Here is an 18,680-nt window from a genome sequence, read left to right as displayed (position 1 = left end):
CATGCATTGATAAATTGCATACGCCTTTTCGCTGATTAATAAGAATTTCATAAAGACTTACCGATCTACAAACACATATGGATGTGTTTTCTTCCATGTAGATGGCTCAAACTTCATTACAGAAATGAAACGACCCAAGTTATGAACTTCATTTTTTAAATATTCTCCATACATTTGGCCTGATAGGTAGAACATCTTCTCACCCTATAAAGATTTTTTTAATCAACAAAGATATTTAAAAAGGAATGTAGGATAAGAAATTACAACCAACGATCTGATTAAGAGAAGTTTAGGTCAGTTAGTGGATCCTTTATTAAAGTTATTTAATCCTGTCTTGTCTTTCACAAATTATTTCATTTAAAAAATTTATCTTTCCAAATACAGTTTGGGGAGTATATCAAAGGACTGGCCCTCCAAGTTGGGCAAAGGGTTAATACCTCTATCCTGTAAAAATTTCTTGTGAAATCTCTTGAAGAAAAAATTAAGAATGAGTTAAATACAATATATTTTAATTACAAAGCAAACCACTTATCACAGCACTCTACAGAAAGAGTCAATACTGCCTTTTACACAAGAAATCTATGATACATGAATTTATTCAACTCTTTGTAAAGAAATTTACAAATATTATAAATGCATACTCCAATTTACACATGAGGATGAAATATTTACTTCAAAATCTCTATAATGAAAGGTACTCATAATTTCACATCTTTTTTACCATAGAGTTAACCAAGACTACCGAGAATAAGAATAGTTGATCCCGGCACCCTTTTTTTCTTTTTTATTTTTTTTTATTCATAGAGATTTTAAGATTATGTAGATTAAGAGCATGTATATTGAGCAGTAAAAATAGATATATAAATAGATAAAGAAATAGGCTTGAATCATTTCCTGAAGACTTCTGCTATTCAGAGTTTTATTTTCAATGAAAAAATGCTTCTTGGAAAAGTGCAAAATATTTAACATCTATTTTGGAGTAATTTTCTTTGGAGGAATTTAAAATAATATTATGTCTATGGAATAGCAAATGGGAATTTATATAGCAATCATAATAATGTAAGGTTTGCAGTAGTGGGTGTTGTACTAAGCATTAATAGTATTATAAATTTTAAAAACGGATCCCTCATTAAGTTCTTCTATTTAAAATTAAAGCTGATGATGTTATATATTGGCGTTTTACTTGGAGTAAGGGAAAAGATGGTTTACTCATAACTTAATTTAAAGATAAAAGTCTTTTCCAAATTAATTTCAAAATCACAAGAGCAGGATCCTGACTGAAAGAACAGATTTAATGCTACTCTTCTTAAATTCAAAAAATTATGAGTAGACAAATCACAAAAAGTTTGTCAAGGCCCTGCATATAATCATGCTGAATCTAATAAATATAAACATGAGGATAATAAACAAAAGTAAATTGATGATTACAAGGAGTAATTTAAAACACATTAAAAAATAAACAGAGATATCGAAATAATTGCAAGAATAAATATAATTTTAGATAAATTTAAAATATTCTCATCGAAAATTTAATTGTCTCTACTACAGTTTACACATTAGGTTTATAGTTTGGGTTATTCACTAAGCTCCTAAAGCACAGTGTAATAAAACATGTGGAGGAACAGACTTAAAATAATTATTTCAAGATTATGGAAAATCAAGGAGTTTTGAATGGAGTTATTTTATTCTAAATAAAGTCAATCGGTTATTTACTTTTATCAAAATTGTTGACACCAAATGAATGAAAAAAATTCATAAAACTTAAGATTTACTACTTAATTACAAAAATATCAATGCACTCAGAAGAATATAAAAGTTCATAAAGATAGATTTACATAAAAAAATTTACTATATACATTTATCAGCTTATTTGAAGAAGTTGCTGTAAGTTTTTAAATACATTTTAAAGTAGTTTCAGAATTGTGTGAGCAATACCAGTTGACTATCAAAATCAACCATTAGAAAGTTCAGATATCAACAAATATTGTATTAAATACTTATATACTTCCAAAAGTTATAAACTAATTATAAGCACAAAAACTAAATGAATAAAAGAATTATATTTACTAATCAAAATATCTCTAAAACATACCCTTGGAATCTCGGTGCGATATCTCTTTTTTAGCATAGTTTTGGTCCTTTGTAACGTTTTTTTCTGCTTGAAGAGGTCCAAATGTGTCAATACACCCATTAAGCGAGGCATTCCATGAATTTGACAAATATTCAAGAACTCAAAAGTCTCCATTTCAAAGCCAGATTTAGCATCTATTAATAGTAACACCTAAAAACAAAATCCACATATATGACTTTTGTTGCACAACCATTTTTGTACAATGTGTCACAAAAATTAACAAGAAATAGCCATTTTGAAGGTCAGTATTAACAAAATGGTGTAAACATAGAAATATGGGTACTTAAATTTTATTTCAAATCAATATGCATGGCTTATACACACGGAACTTTCTTTACTCAAATGAATAAGAATAAGTAAAAACATTTAAAATAAATAAATATATATATATTTAAAAAATTATAACAAATGATTTAGCAATACAAAAAAGAAAAGATAATGAAAATTTCAATTTACTACTAATATGATCTCCAACCAAAACAAAATCTGATATTAAAATCACTAATAGAGTATCATATTATAAAGATAACCGACATTGAAATCTTGAAATTATTTTTTTATTTTTTTTTGTATCATTTTGTTTTAAAAAGATTCTTTTTCATCTTTTTTTTTCATAAATTACTTGTAAAGAATTATGTTTCATTGCAAACACAAAGCTTATTGTTTTAAACAAAATTTGCAAATCAAAATGGGAAAAACTTTAACAAAAGGCATGAATTAGATATAGAGGTATTGAAAAATAGATGCATCATCACCATATATTTTATTCTAAAGAAATAAAATATACTAAAAACTAAATGAATTCATTCAAAACAATGACAAAAATTCATATTTAATTGAAATATTTAAATAAAAAGGATTTTCAATAAGTATATGTAAACAATCAAAGAATAAATTCTCAAATTTAATTCCATTTTATTTCCAGCAAAAATATAACCTATGATCAAAGTTATAAGTTAAATAATTTGATAGTCAAAATGTATACAAATTGTCAAAATGCATGCAAACATTAAACCAGGCTTACCAGATCAGCTATTTTAGCAATGTCAATCATATTATTAATGTCATTATTGCATTCAATGAATGTAATTCTTTTCTTTTTGCCTAAAAAGAAAATAAAAAATATTGTTTATTATTATGGAATAATAGTAAAAAATATATTAAATTAGTATTATCATAAAACCAAACTTATCTTAAATGATAAGTCATGACGTGTACAAAATTTTGTCATCAAAACCTTTCTATTTTCTTAACATATAAAAATTAAACAAAAGCAGTACAGCAATATAAGAATTCAAAAAAATATTTGTTAGTACTTCATAAAATCTATGCATTTTTTCATTATAAGATACAACATTTAAATATATATATATAGTGCCCACCTGTTTAAATAATGACTGGTCGATAAACTGACTACCGAATTTCCAAAATAGGAATCTTTTATATAGGATACCATAAAAATACTATCCTTGATTATCACAAGCGAGACTGAGACCATTGGATAATGTAAGGGTTCTCGTTTTCCCACATCATTGCGCCAAAATCTTTAATTTGGTGACAAAATGAACAATTAAATTTGCCAAATTGTGAGAGATGAAAAAGAATTTTTCTAATACTAAAAGAATTTAAACCGGACTGTTGTTTTTATTACAAAAAATGATTTGAAATAGTATGTCACACGTTGCAATTTAGATATCGAATGTCTATAAAAATATAAATAATATATTGATTTGTGTGAGCGTTCCAGATTTTGCATTGCACAATTTCCACCCAAGAAGCCATTCAAGAACACTGCATTATGAAAGTCAAACAACTCTGTCCTTCATTGAAAATCAATAGAAGCACGAAAGAGTATTTGGGTAGGATGGCCAGATATTTTACAACATCAATAGTTTCACCATTTTTTCTTTTAAAAAAATGCTTGTTCTTAGGGATTGAATAAAAATAATATTCTCTTTTCCTCACTCACTTTAACCACTTATTTCTCTTCATTCTTTTAGAGTAATGAAGCTCGAGATTTGTTGAAGGAGTCGGGTGTATGTCTACAAAGGTGGTATTTTTCTTCGAATTAAAAATGTGCTTAATTTGTTAAGTTCTTTAGTAAACAGTCTTCTTTCACTATAAACCTAGTGGGCTTTTTATTTTAAATATTCAAAAATAAATCATTTTAATCAAAGATTAATTATTTTAATTCTGCCCATAAATTAATCATCAAAATATAAAATAACCAATAACCATGATGCGCTTTCTCAGATTTAAAATATTAACCATTCTTTATTTAAAACATTAGGTAATAGTCTATTTCCTATGCTAATTATCTTTGAATCATGCCTAAGTACAAAGATTTTGTAATGCTAAACTTTCCCTCACGATTGATATCAAAAACTTTATACAAGTCTATATTTAACATAAAATATTAAATGTAACTACTTTTTATTAAAAGAAAGAAAGTATTTTCATAATATTTTAACACATTTCATGAAAGAGTAAATTTATATAACTTTATAAGCAACATACCTGATATTAATGTTACAGGCCCATTTATAGAAGTTAATTTCTGTCGAGTAAAGTTCTTAACTAAACATTTTAAAAGAGTTGTTTTGCCAACTTTAGGAGGACCAACAATTGCCACAACAGCAGGAGGTGGTTTGGCAGGAGTTTTGTCAACAGCAGGAACATGATAACCTTTACTCTTTATATCCATTGTTCTAGAATAAATATCACAATACATAACTTTTCTCAAGTAACAGGAATATAAAAAAAAGATATTTTTTACCACATTAATATTCTGTCTAAATATTCAACAGAGAAAAAATAAATGAACATCCATTATAAATGTAACATAGATAATAAAAATAATATAAATAAATAAATATTTATAAACATAATAATGCTGTGATGCAAAAGTTTCCTAAGTTTTTTTGCAAAGGTGTTGGTGAGTTTTTAAGAGAAATAGTTTAATGGTAAACTGTTCTAATACTTCTATTCATTAAGTAATGCTTAGGAGATATGTCTTTTAAAAAAATAAAATTATTTGGCTGGAAAAAGATATCAGCCAAAGACAATCGACAAACTTTCAGCTAAAAAGCTCTTTATTTTTGTGGAATCTTAAGCAATTCATCAAAAAATCTTCACATGCTGACTGGGAAGTCCAAAGTTAAAGAGTGATGCAAAATTTTGAAAATAAAGAAAAATCTTAAAGCATTATTGAGAAAAGAGTCTGAAATAGATAAAATAATGCCAAAGAGCAATAAGTGAATACAAATTATATTTTCTTATGAAAAGAAATTAAACCTCAAGGATCCTGTTTTGTTACAAATATTATTAGTACAATCCAAGTAAAGAACCAAAATAATGCTCCAGTCAACAAATGAGACACTGTCTTTGCACAACTTAATGTGATTAAAGTACATAAATATTCTAGCTTATAACCTATGTGACTCAACGTTTTCAGTATCCATCATAAAAGTGATTGCACAACTAACTAACAGCAACACAATAAAAAACAATTTTCAATATTTACATAAATTGTTAAAAACAATTTGAATTAATTCAAAAATAAAACTCAGATATATATCACAACTAAAAACTATAGCTAAATACAGTAGATCTTTATAATGCAAACCTTAAAATCTGAAACCTTGTTTCACAGAATTTTGTATTACATAGTCATTTAATATAAACCAATATTAAAATGCTTTACAAAAAAATTTTAGAAACAAATATTTAAAGACAGAAATAGATACACTACTTAAACAAATAATGGATAAACTCATCAGTTTCAATTTGCTTAGATTTTTACATTCTAATATCATAGTAAATACTACAACAAATAATGCAAAAAGTTAATAGTCTTATAAAGAGACAGAATCGAGGATTATATGTGTTATCAAGATCTCCTACTGTGCTATTGAGAAAGTATTTTTAAATATTACTTTTAAAAAATATTAGTAAACAATAATCAACAATTTACACCACTTACATAAAAACAAAAATGCAAAATTAAAAACAATTAGATATGCTTAAATATATTCATTTCAACATAATGACCAGGGGTATGTCTAGGTTTTTATGAGAGGTACCTATTTTGTGAAAATTTAGACATAATTTGTGGAAAATAAAAAATCAACACAAAAATAGGGATAAGTAAGAAGATATTTTTAAAAATTGTCACTACAAATATAAATCATTTATGACTGGTAAAATTTTATAGATTTTTCCCCATATATTCAAAAATAACTTTGCTATTGTAAAATTTTGGGCTTAAAATTGTATCTTAATTTAAAAATCCATAAAAATCATTGTTCATTGTTAAATTTCAACTTGAATTTTAAAAAAACATGCACTTAACAATACTTGCACTATAAGTTATTTTCATTATGACAATATTTCCTGCGGGGTCATATAGAAAGAAGTTTCACAGAGAAAAAAAATTTTAATAAAAAAAGTTAGAATAAATTTAGAGCAATGTACGAATGTTTAGAATAATGTTCGAATTTCAACTTCTTGCAAAGTTTCCAGAGGGAGCGATTCATCGCTTAATTTTAAAAAAACTCTGCTACAAAAAAATCTCGCGATAATATGGCATAAGCGACCGGTTAGGCTACCATACCACACTATCTGACCAAACACGTGCTACCTATTCGTATATGCTTAATTAATCATTAATCCAGGATTTATCGTTTCTTACTGGGAAACAAAAACTTATTTAAGAGGCAGGGAGGAGTCTTATAATTTCCTTTTTTAAAAGCATTTTGTGAAACTACCGTTTTCCTAAAGTTGAATTTGTGAAGGTACCACTATACTGTAGTAAATTTGCCCTAGACTTACTCCTGATTACAATATATGTATTGACTTCTTTATTTACAATACTGATAACACTATAAAACAGAATTTCTCCTCTATAAATTATTTTGCTTTATGTTTAGTAGGCTCATTTAAAAGATCATTAATTACTTACCTTCGAAATCTCCTTTCAGCCTTGGTAACATTATTAATTGCAAAGGCTTTAGGATTTCTATGTTGGTCCCCCAATAACTGTTTCTTCTTGGCCTCTTTCTTGTCAGCCTTGCGCCCACTGTGGGCCTTGCGATGAGGCTTTTTGGCATCAGCTTTCTCTGTATCAGCCATTGTATGCAGTCAATTTCAAACAACTATCTTTGTGAATAAAAAGTCTGGAAGTAAATTTGAAAATATCAGTCATACTTTTTAATTGAAACAGATAACAAATTATACAATGTACCAAAATATTAAAACAGTGTCGTTTTTGTTACAAAATAAAAATTTCGGAAAAAATTAAAGTTTTAAAAGTTAAACATAAAAGAAAAAAATGCTTGATGGTTAATATAACAAAAATGGGTGAAATATATTAATCGGAGGCCATTTTTAATTAGAACTTTTCAATGCCGCTGCAGAAAACATTAATAATGACTTAAAAGTTTGATTTCCCAATAAATAAGAAACAGGCATGTGAAAGATTTTACAATAAAAGCTGCATGAGACGTGGTGGCTCAGGGAATAGAGCGCTCTGGTGATCTGGGTTTGATTCTCAGTGATGACTAGTAGAAACAAATTCCACACACTGACCACAATACTGATATAAAATATCAGCAGTGGTCGGCGGATCGTGGGTTAGAGAATCCTTGCCATGAGGCTAACCATGGAAAGTTCTCTCAATGCGACGCAAATGCAGGCTAGTTCCATCAAAAAGTTCTCCACAAAGACAAATTTCTCCATATACTTGATCCAAGAGTTCCCTTGACTTCTGAAATGGGTTTAAAATTACAAGGCTACTAAGTTGAATATTGGTAGTCATAAACCCCTAAAAAAATTGGTCGACTATTCAACGATGGTTATAAAAGGTACAAATTACAGTGCCCATTCAAAGAAGCATCCAATTCTACACTCGAACCTAGAAAGTTGATTAAACTTAGCATAAATTCAAAAATTTAGTACTTAAAGATGCCACTCTATTTATTAAATCATTTTAACAATATTTTACAGCTAAAATTTCAGTAAAAATATGCCTGTGTCATAAAATTAGAATATATATCCATTTTTATGACATACAGTATAATAAAAGAATTCAGGAATACTGCAAGAGAAAATAATTAAAAAATTTGAATAGAAATCAAACAGGAAATATAACAAATAAATCTGAAAGTTATACCACAAAATCCCTTTAAAAAATTTTTAAAATTATAACAGAACGTAACAATTTAACCAATAATTTACTTTAGAGAAAGAAAACTACAGTATATAACATAAATATAATTTCAGTTTTACCTCTGAAAACGCTTAAATTTCACAAGACATATTTTAATTTAGGCAAGCACGAAACAATTTTGAAGGAATTACACGTGAAAATTATACATAAACAAATTATCGAGAATATAAATAATCTTAATTCGGTCGCAGGTAACTCAAAAGATAGAATTAACTGAGTTGTCAAGATTTATCCTGTTTCGGAAAATAAAGTAACGCTTTTGCCTAACTTATTTTTCGAAGGCACTGTTCACACTTTATACAATTCACGTCAATTCGCGCTCCCAGCGTCAAAAAAAAAAAAGGTAGAATCTGATTGGTGAGTTTTCCGCAAGAGAAAATATTTCACCAATTAGGTTTTTCTTTCTCCCTTGATGGTGATCAAAAATGCGTCAATCGTAAGCAGTGAAAATGGCTTTTTCTTCTTTTTTTTTTCTCTTTTTGAGAGCAATGTGTATTACTCGTTTGGATGGTGTTTTCAACATCAATGTAAACAATAACAATCTCGAGCTCAATACCTGTTCCGGTTAGAAAGTTTGCAACTGCTTACTACAGCTTATTCCGTGAGGCGATATTTCAAACGTATAATTTTGTTTTTAATAAAAGAAGTAAATTAGTTAATTTCTAAACTCAAATCTGCCTTTTTTCATAAGATATTAATGTTATTAAGTAATTCTGGTGAGTTTGAAGTGAAAATTTGCTTTAGTTATTTATAGATATATTGTTAAAAAAGGTGACATATGGTTGCTAGATTTTGAATAACTCGCTTTTTTGGCAGTTCTGATTTGGCCTTGTTGCAAGCTGTGCACCATCTTACGTTAGTGTTAGCACCTTTAGCATGGTAAACACAAGTATTGTCAGCATTGTAAACACAAGTAATAAATAATCAAGTTTGCAAGAATCTCGAATCACAATTGATCACGTTGCAATACAAATGGCTTCAAAAAATACACCGGAAACAGTAACCCGGAAGTATAGGCGGTATGGAGCTTGCAGCATTCCCTAGTGTAGAAAACACCACAAACAATAATGTAAGAGTAAGAAATATGGCTTTTGCTCATAAAAAATTCTTGTAACGAAGTATGTTTGAGTCCGATAACTTAAATGCACTTATTTTTAAAGATATTAATTTTTTAATTAGTACACGAATAAATATTTTGAAAACAAAAAATGACCCCAAAAACTACTAAAATGCTGAATCCGTTGTGATTCAATCAAACTTCTTCATGAAATTCGTACAGAAATTTAAAATTGTGTTCGTTAATTGTACGGAATTACGCCAAGAAGTGAATACATTTTGGTATCGATTAAAATACTGAATAAAAATGCTTTATTTATTTATTTATCTTCTTTTCTGCTTTAAATAAGCCATAAAAAGGTATTAAAAAAACTAGCATATTAATTGTATAATTTCAAGTAGTATTTAAAAAAACATTCTTTCTATTTTCGTCAAATTTTAATGCAATGCGTGACCAGAAACCTTTTACGAATTTCATCTAATTATCTATTTATTTTATGCGAAATTTCACTGCACTTTAGCATTTTGAAAAGAAATATTTTGATTTTTCAGACCACCGTATTGAGTAGGAAAATAGAAGATTAAATAAGGCTTTCACTATTTATTTTATATGCTTGTTACTTTTAAACAACATATTTGAAAAGATTTAATTTTTCAAAAACGGCAATCATTTTCATCATTTATTCTTTTTTAATTTTGTCTCTGATGGTAATCCTTTCTCTGTCTCAATAGCAAAAACTTAGCGTGTTTCTATGCTAAGCAAATTGTGCTATTTTTTTCTAAATTCCTAAAACTGAAATGCAAGGAGAGAGCAAAAGATATTTTCTTAGTTATAAAAAATATCATTTAACAAACATTAGTAATTTTAATTGCTAGCAAAATGCCTCAATAAACGAAAAATCACGCCCTTTAACAGGATGCAGGGTGGAAGGCACTGAAAAGTAATATGTTACCGATGATAAGTTACTCTAATATGTTACTCTATCCTGGAAAAAGATATGTTTCTATGATTAACCTGCCTTATTCGTTGTTGGGCAGTATAATGTTTAAAACCCCGAAGAGGAAAAGAGAGAATTGTTAGTTAAAAACAGTTGCTTTTTATCCAATGAGAGATATTTTTTTGCTATGAATATTTTAAAAAAAATGTTGGCTAAAGAAATTCAAAGAAAAGATAACATAATAAGAATCGAGAAACATCCAATGAATCCGGAAAGTAATGTCTGTGTAAGTTGGAGAGAAAAACTGACTGGGAAAACTATTTTCTGGTTGATTTTTTTTTAAAAATAAATCCTTCAAAATGATTATTATTAATTTAAATGATATATAGAAATTTTGAAAATCGACTTTAAAGTATTGGAATAATCAAAATAAAGTCAAAAAAGTGCTTTCGTTTTTGTTTACAATTTCAAAATCGCTATTCTTACATTAGCGGTTATAACTTTGAGTTCGAACATAATTTTTTTCCGCATTGAAACAACGGGTAGGATAAAATCGTAGGGTATATAATTTATGCAGAAATATTTTTAAAATTAAGCCACATGGATTAGTATTTATTTTAAAAATTATGCGGGCAAATGGCGCATGATATAGAAAATAATTAAAGCAGAAAAAAAACTCAATTCGAAAAAAAATTGATTTTCTTTATTGTTTCTAATGCAATGCTATGATACTTTACATCCTTATTCAACATCGCAGTGCTTATGGAAGAAAATTAAAGTGAAGTTAGTCCAGATGCTTAACATTCCTTCAAAACTTTGCCTTTGTTCCGTAAAAACAGATAAAAGTTCACTGGCCTCCCAATAACCATCGATGCATTCTTCCTTCAAAACCTGCATGCAGAGATGGGGGTAATCCTCAGTCATCATTTTAGTGACAAAGCAGCAACCGCTCGAAACTTGGGATAGTCTGGGAGGTTGAGGATAGTTCTCCAGAACTTCTACCTCGATATTTTCTTGAGATCCAATTGACGTAAATATCTTAAAGCATATCTAGTTTTTTGAAGTAACTGATCCATGCAAACTTTTTCACAAACTTATCTTATAGGGGCTCTTCTCTATTATGAACCGTTTCTTCCTGTGCTTCTAAATAGGTCAAAATAGGAAACACCTTGCCGTACAAGGACATTTCCGGGCATGGGCTCCTAAGCAATTTTAATCCTGATGATATGCCTTAATTACACTAGAAATTTGTCGCAATATTTGCGCGACACCTTGTTATGCCTAACGATTTACAACTTGTACGCGCCATCAAAAAATAATCTAAAAATATCTTTAAAGAACTAAAAAAAAAAAAAAAAANAAAAAACTTTAGCTTTAGGAAGAAAACTAATTTCAGATTTGAAATCCCCACACCCGAATTAAAAAAGATCAAGCATTTGTATAAATACTACAAAAAATCGTTCCCCGGTGTTGGTAATTTAATACTTTTCAAGTATAATAATGCAATTTTAATATTGTTTTTGAATTTTTTTGGTATGTTTTTAAAAGAAAATAATTGTCAAACAATTTTATTTTCGGGAAAAAGAAATAAAAAATTGATGAGCTGAGGGAATAAAGAGTATCAGGGACATCTTTGAAAAAATTGTAATTCATCGGAGTAAGCTCTTATCAAAGATTTATTTAACAACAGAACATTAATTTATTTTACTAAGTGTTTTAATTTCGAAGATTACAGTGGATGAAAGGTACAAATGAATATTTCTGACTGTTTTTGGAGTGAAAGAATGATCCAAGTCTACTTGGCAACATATAGTCAATGAATAACCCTAGAAGACCTCTCACTTGGCTTTATACAAAGAGACAGAAAGAGGGAAGTACAAAAGGCGGAAAGTTTGAAGCAGCGTTAAAACTAAATTACGAAATGATACAAAAAAAAGTTTAGTTTTAAATTAAACTTTTCTTTTCTTCTGATTAATATTTTTAACCTTATAATGGCAGGGGATTCATCAGCAATCTCTTAAGCGCTACCGCAAAAATATCTTGAGTGTTAAATCTAGAATGTCTGGTGAACATCTCAACAATATTTGTTGAAAATAATGGACATTTTTTGTCAAAAATCGGCATGCTTTTATATTGACGTTAAGATGCTATTTCCGTTCTAAACCAGAATGTTTCCCGCAAATATCACATTCTTGATACGATATATACACTGGTTGAGACAGGTTGAATTTAATTGTAATCGGGCTAACCATGAAACGTTTCCGCCATTTTCTTTTCTGGATCGTTAGTTTCCTTTTAAATATTCTTCAATGCTAAGCATCATCATCAAAACTTCTCTTGGCATCTGAGACAGTTGGAACGTTGGAAAAAACGCGAAACTCAGTACCCTGTCGCAAAGTGGCATTAACTGATTCGTCGACTTTGAATTAATGGATACTAGGTTGATGTAATGAGGAAATATATTAGAATAGAATAGGGGGTGCCTGGACCAAGTAAGTTCAAAATCCTATGGTGTGATCTATAGTCGTGAAGTAATTGAAACATAAGATAACACGATGATTACAGCAAATTGGAATTTGAAGAAAATTAAATATTTTGCATTCTAAATAAAGCGATAAAGATAAGTCCCTACAAATATAAGCTGCCATTAGCCTGATGTTTATGTCGTGTCTCAAGTTTTCAAAAGCTAAATTTCATTAAATCCTGCGGCATCAGAATTTGTGGCTTTTTCAAAAAATTTGCAATTTAGTTTTGCAATATGATGATCTAAAAAATCAATGTTGAGATCGTGAAGTATGTTCTTGTTTCGGATAAGCCTTCTTGCTCGCGTTATTTTTCGAAATATTTCGCTCCGGCATCTTTTGAGTTCTTCTAGGAGTGATGAAGAGATGTTAAGCCAGGCTATCGGTGGATAGTAGTAAAAAGTGGTATTTATGAGAAAAACACTTATTAAAAAAACGTGATAGTACATACTTTATCTGGATATACCGTTCTGTTAACTACTACTTTACCTAAGGCCAGGATAGCCAGGTTGGTAGAACATTGGGGTCGTGTTTATAAGAACGTGAGTTCGAATCCCATCAGTCGAAGAATCCCAGTGTATTAAATGATGACTGATGCACTTTAAATCTGTTGGAGTCACGAAGTCTACAATCCCATAACAAATCAATACCTCTGGGGGTCCTGAATGGGAGATTGATCGTTCTCTGTTTCAGATCAAAATTACGATCTATAGATGAATGAATAAAGTACAATTGGGTGCTCTCTGTAAAACAGGCTATGACTTGTGTGTAACTGAAGTATTTAGCCACAGACGCCACTGAATGAAGGAAAAAAAGAACAAGAAACGCACTCTCTGCCTTAAAAATTCGCTTGATTATCCAAATATAAACATTGGTGAACTTAATACGTAATAGTAGATAAAAATATTTTTTCTTTAAATAAATCATAATATTGAAACATTTAAACTACCCCTTTTTTATTTAAAAAAAAATATTATGTTTTTTAAAAAAACGATAGGTTGTTAATAAAATTTATTAAATAAAAAGAATTAGTAGGTTATAACATCCTCTACCACTTAAAATTTTCGAGAAAACCTTTTGGTTAAAATGCAAGATTGCAATGGTGTAATATGTTATCTATGCTTAAACATTAATAAAAATGAAGATCTTTTGACTTACATTAGTATTACTTTGATTTTACTAGCTTTTTTAATAGGGGACAATAAATTAAATAATTAATTTTAAGAATCGTCTACAATAGTCTCATAAAAAGGGGATTATGAGCACAAAAACAGCTTAAAATAAATTTCATTAAAAATTATGAAAAAGTTAGCTTACGTGTAAAGTATTAGCTTAAAAGTATTGATAAAGTATTAATTTGCATATCCTTCAAACTCATGAAAAACGTTTAAAACGCCAGTGTTTCGGTTTTGAAACAAGTCCCTTTTCCAAAAAGACGAAGACTGGTAAATAACTATTTAATTGTTAGCATTTATCTAAGATAAACAGGACAGTCGTATTCACCAGAATATACAAATAATATCAAAGTCTATAATAATAATAATAATGAAACCTATTATTATTCTTTTGGAGAAAAAAAAAATCAGAAATTCTGAATTCGCATTTAAGTTTTGGACGATGGCAAATCTAACTCAATGTGGTTTTACGATCGCTTTTTTCGTGGGTTATCTCTACAAATTTCCATACTTTTAAAAATCCCAATATATTTCTAATACGACAAAATTATGGTGAGAAGAGAGTTTTTTAAAAAATCGTTTTCTCAATAGTTATTGCTACGCTTTTCCACGGGTTTAAAAAATTCTAATATCCAATACGGTACTATTACGATTTGCGATTTTTGAATCAGGCATTTTAACCATCTCTTTAAAAGTGCTTTATTTGTGATAATTTCATCGTCAATCTTAACTCACTAAATAATTCACTAAAGATAAATGTCCTGAATATACTGAACTGAACCCTAATTGAAAGTCGAATCTAATTTTGAGCTGTAATCCTTTTTGTTTAAAAATCTTTTTAAACCCATTCAATTTCTTTAATTAAAATATTTAGTTTGCATTTATGTTGTTCGATAAAATATTTATTTTTTACTTTAATTCAATCACATTCCAGTTAGTTTATTTTAACGTGCACTGTTATGTCACGTGAAAATATATTACTAATTTGGCTAATAAAGAGAAGAGAAAAAAAATTAATTAAAGGAATGAAGATAATAAAAAATGGAATTATAAATGTTTAAAAGAATTAAATTTCATGCAAATGTATTACTAGTTCACTAATAAAAAAAATCGTCTGAAATATTTATGTTTTTATCAAAATTATCGTATTTACCAAATACCTTGGCACATACCCTTACTATATGAATTACAAAAAAAATTATTTTTCTCTTAAAAGATATTTTTTAATTCTCTTTACAAATATAAATAACTCTTAACTAAACTTTGAATATAATTATTATAGGATAAGTGAGTAATTTTCTCTTATTATAAAGATTCACTTAATTTCAATGTGGTAAGTCGGTAAGCGTATATAGAGTGCTGATTTAGTAATTTTTTTAAAATTCATACTTTCCATCGCAATTATTAATTTTTCATTAATTTATATTAAAATAATTTTTACTAGAATTTATAAATTAATATAAATCAAAATAAAATGAACTATTACATCTGTATATGTGTCTCTTTATAGTATGAATGATTCTATCTGTATATGTGTCTCTTTATAGTATAAAAGATTCTATCTGTACATGTGTCTCTTTATAGTATGAATGATTATATCTGTATATAGTCTCTTTATAGCATTCTTGTCTCAAATTATAATTTTAAAATATTTGTGTTGCGTGTAAGATAGGGCGGATTTATAAATCTTATAAGGGGTGGGGGGGACACCTAAGTCTATGGACGCCACTGGTTAAGAAAATTATATTCAAAAACTTTCTGTACAGCAGGCCTCTCCTACAAATTGTCCTCAGCACACTTAACAATTTGTTATTGTTATAATCTCCAGCTATTTTTGAGGCTTACTCAAAATGTCCCATTTAAAATTATTCTTTCCAACAATACCCATAATTTCTTTATAATAATACTGTGCATTTTTTTTTTATCAAATTAAATATAATACAAAAATATTATAATCATAAAACTGAACAATTTATATTGATTCCAAAAAAGCAATAAACTTTAGAGTTGAACCCATTTTTGCAGTTTTTTAGAATGATGAGAAATAATAGCCACGAAACAGCCGAAAATATATGTTTTTAACAATGAACGCCATGGCGTTGTTTTAAATAGCGGTTGCCTTGGAAATCAAGCGGTCGCGTCACCGTAAAAATCGAGCTGTATCCAGTTAGCTTACTCCAAAAATCACTTTTTACTTCAAAATATTAGAGATGCATTTCACTTTGATGTCAAAATTGATTTAAAATAAATAGCATAAATATACCACTTTCTAAAAAATAATGCGAAAAATACCACATCCCTATTTATTAGTGACAAAATACTACGGTAGTATTGAAAATACTACGAATCGGAACTCTGCTCTGTACTTTAAAATAGTTTATTTTTTATTATGTTTTTAAACTCAGTTGGTAACCAAAGGAATGTTAAAAGCAATATGAGTGCGGCAGGAAAACGATTAAATTTAAATAAAAATGTTTGTGCGTTCAAAATAATTATTACTAACCTTTTCATTTTTTTGGCAAATTTATAAAAATTCTCCACACTACCTGCCAGTTTGACTGCGAAGATATAAGTTTCACAATTCTTGATTGTCGAAATAGGTAAATGACTATTGGCTAACAAGACTATTGGACTTTGACATCCAGATAAAATAAAAATAGTAATTAAATTCCGAAACTCACAACGCTTTACCTTTCCAATTTGTTTTTCTGGGATTAGAAATTTCTAGTAGAGATTCTCAAACAAAAACAAAAAAAAATTAAAGCAAAGAAATAAAAAGCTGTCAGTTTTTGAATATTATTATTATTCTTTTTTTTTTTTTTTAAATTCTGATTTTTTAGATGTTTAGTTTCCCAGGAATGCTGGTCAGCTTACTATTAGCATACTTAAACAAATAGTATTTCAATGTTAATTATGGTGTCTATGAAAAATCATCATTAAAAAGATAAATGGAGATGTAATTTGATTATTGCCCTTATGGACCAATCACACCAATCGCAAATATAGAAATTTATATGGCAAGATACCATAAGCCTATGGTAACCATAGAAATTTTTATGGGAAGACACCTTTTGAATACGGTTACTATAGGAATTTATATGTTTTAGTTCACCCACTTTTTAGAAATTTATAGTTCCTTAAAATTACTTTCTGCTTCAAAAATTTCCACAGCCGTCAAGTCGACGGTAAGGGAAATATGACACCGATACCTTGACGTTGATTAATTCGGCAAAAGGGACTTTAAAAAAAAAATAATAAATAAAATCTGTTTAATTTTTGTACTGCGTCATTTTATTTATTTTATTTTTATTTTTTCGAATATCTGACCAAATCGATATTTAAATTTCTTGAAATTCATCGATATCCTATTAGTTTCTAAGTTTTACTAAATTTTTGTACTTAGTCCATTTTATAAACAACTTTATTTTGGATTGAAATAATTTAATTACGAAATTACAAATCGAAAAAAATTAGGATAAATAAATCGCTTGAAAATAGTTTTTCAACATTTTTGACGAAAATCTTTTTCCAGGAACTAACATCCAATCCAATTTTTATGGACCCTGACCGGTTTTATAAGTAATCATTCGAAAAGTCACAATGGGAGTAAAGTAACGTTGTCTTTTATCTAAATACATAGAAATGTACATAGATTCGAAGATGTAATTTTATTCTAAGTCGATAACCTTGTACCAGATTTCGGGCTGCGGTTTGTTTGTGATTCTGACACGCTTAAAGCATTCACCTATCCAATTTTTTCTGAGAATTACAAATAAACAGTTTACAAATGCTAATGATAGGAATTCTAAATTTCAGAAGAGACTTCTAAGTTAATTGAATTGCTACTCGAGAAAAATAAATAAATATTTTGTGGTTGAGGAAACCGCTTTGGTTAGAAGAAAAGCATTTATACAGAAATATTTTCTATTGTCATTTCGGTTTGTTATATTTTATTTCTAATTAAATTATTTATTTTTGTGCTAACGATTTGCTTAGCAGAAAACTAAATTATAGTATAAAATAGTAGACTTAACTAATACTTAGGTTGTAATCTTTTAAGTTCAAAATATATGTACATGTATATTTTTTACCTTTTATAGATTGTACAAGGGAACATTTCTCTTGCATGAGATCTTTTTAAACAAGTTTTAGATACTTTCGCAATGCTGATTGCACATCTGCTAAGGGTTTTTCTCTCTAAGCTATAAGCTTTTTAAAGGACATTTTTAGTCAATTTTTTAAATTTTTTTTAATCGAAATGTACAAGTTTAAAAACGGCTTATACAATAGGGTATGGCATAAATGTGGCGACAAACTTCTAGGGTAGATAGGACAAATCACATCAGGTTTAAAATTGCATAGGAACCCATGCCCGGAAATACCGTGGCTCGCGGGGCGTTTTCCATTTATGACCTGTTGAGAAACAGTTCAAAATAGGGATTATATGATGATAATATTTCCGGGAGTTGGTACCTATGCAGTTTTAATCCTGATGATATGCTATAATTTCCTTAGTTCGTCGTAGCATTTATATGACACCCTGTTATAAATAATGTTTTTAAACGTGTACATCGTGGCAAAAAAGTGGGCTAAAAAATGTCATTCAAAAAAATCAGGAGAAAGAAATATTGC

The 18,680-nt window shown here is 28.4% G+C and overlaps 1 protein-coding gene across 4 annotated transcripts in view; it reads right to left on the bottom strand.

The window, feature by feature from the left end:
* The window catches only part of LOC107456994 (ribosome biogenesis protein BMS1 homolog), a 42,282-nt gene extending 33,702 nt beyond the window's left edge, over positions 1-8,580 (bottom strand). For all 4 annotated transcript variants that reach the window (XM_043047853.2, XM_043047854.2, XM_043047855.2 and 1 more), the window contains exons 1-6: positions 8,417-8,580; positions 7,092-7,305; positions 4,649-4,839; positions 3,156-3,235; positions 2,093-2,281; positions 62-204 (exon numbers count right to left, since the gene is read on the bottom strand). In XM_043047853.2, coding sequence (XP_042903787.1) covers positions 62-204; positions 2,093-2,281; positions 3,156-3,235; positions 4,649-4,839; positions 7,092-7,261 — 773 coding nt within the window. In that variant the 5' untranslated portion in view covers positions 7,262-7,305; positions 8,417-8,580. The remainder of the gene's footprint in view (positions 1-61; positions 205-2,092; positions 2,282-3,155; positions 3,236-4,648; positions 4,840-7,091; positions 7,306-8,416) is intronic.
* Between the last annotated feature and the right edge of the window lie 10,100 nt (positions 8,581-18,680).

Source organism: Parasteatoda tepidariorum, chromosome 8 (genome assembly GCF_043381705.1).
Source record: "Parasteatoda tepidariorum isolate YZ-2023 chromosome 8, CAS_Ptep_4.0, whole genome shotgun sequence".
NCBI classification, from domain to species: Eukaryota; Metazoa; Arthropoda; class Arachnida; order Araneae; family Theridiidae; genus Parasteatoda; species Parasteatoda tepidariorum.
Note: the sequence above shows the minus strand (reverse complement) of the source record. Positions and strands in the feature narration are given on the sequence as shown.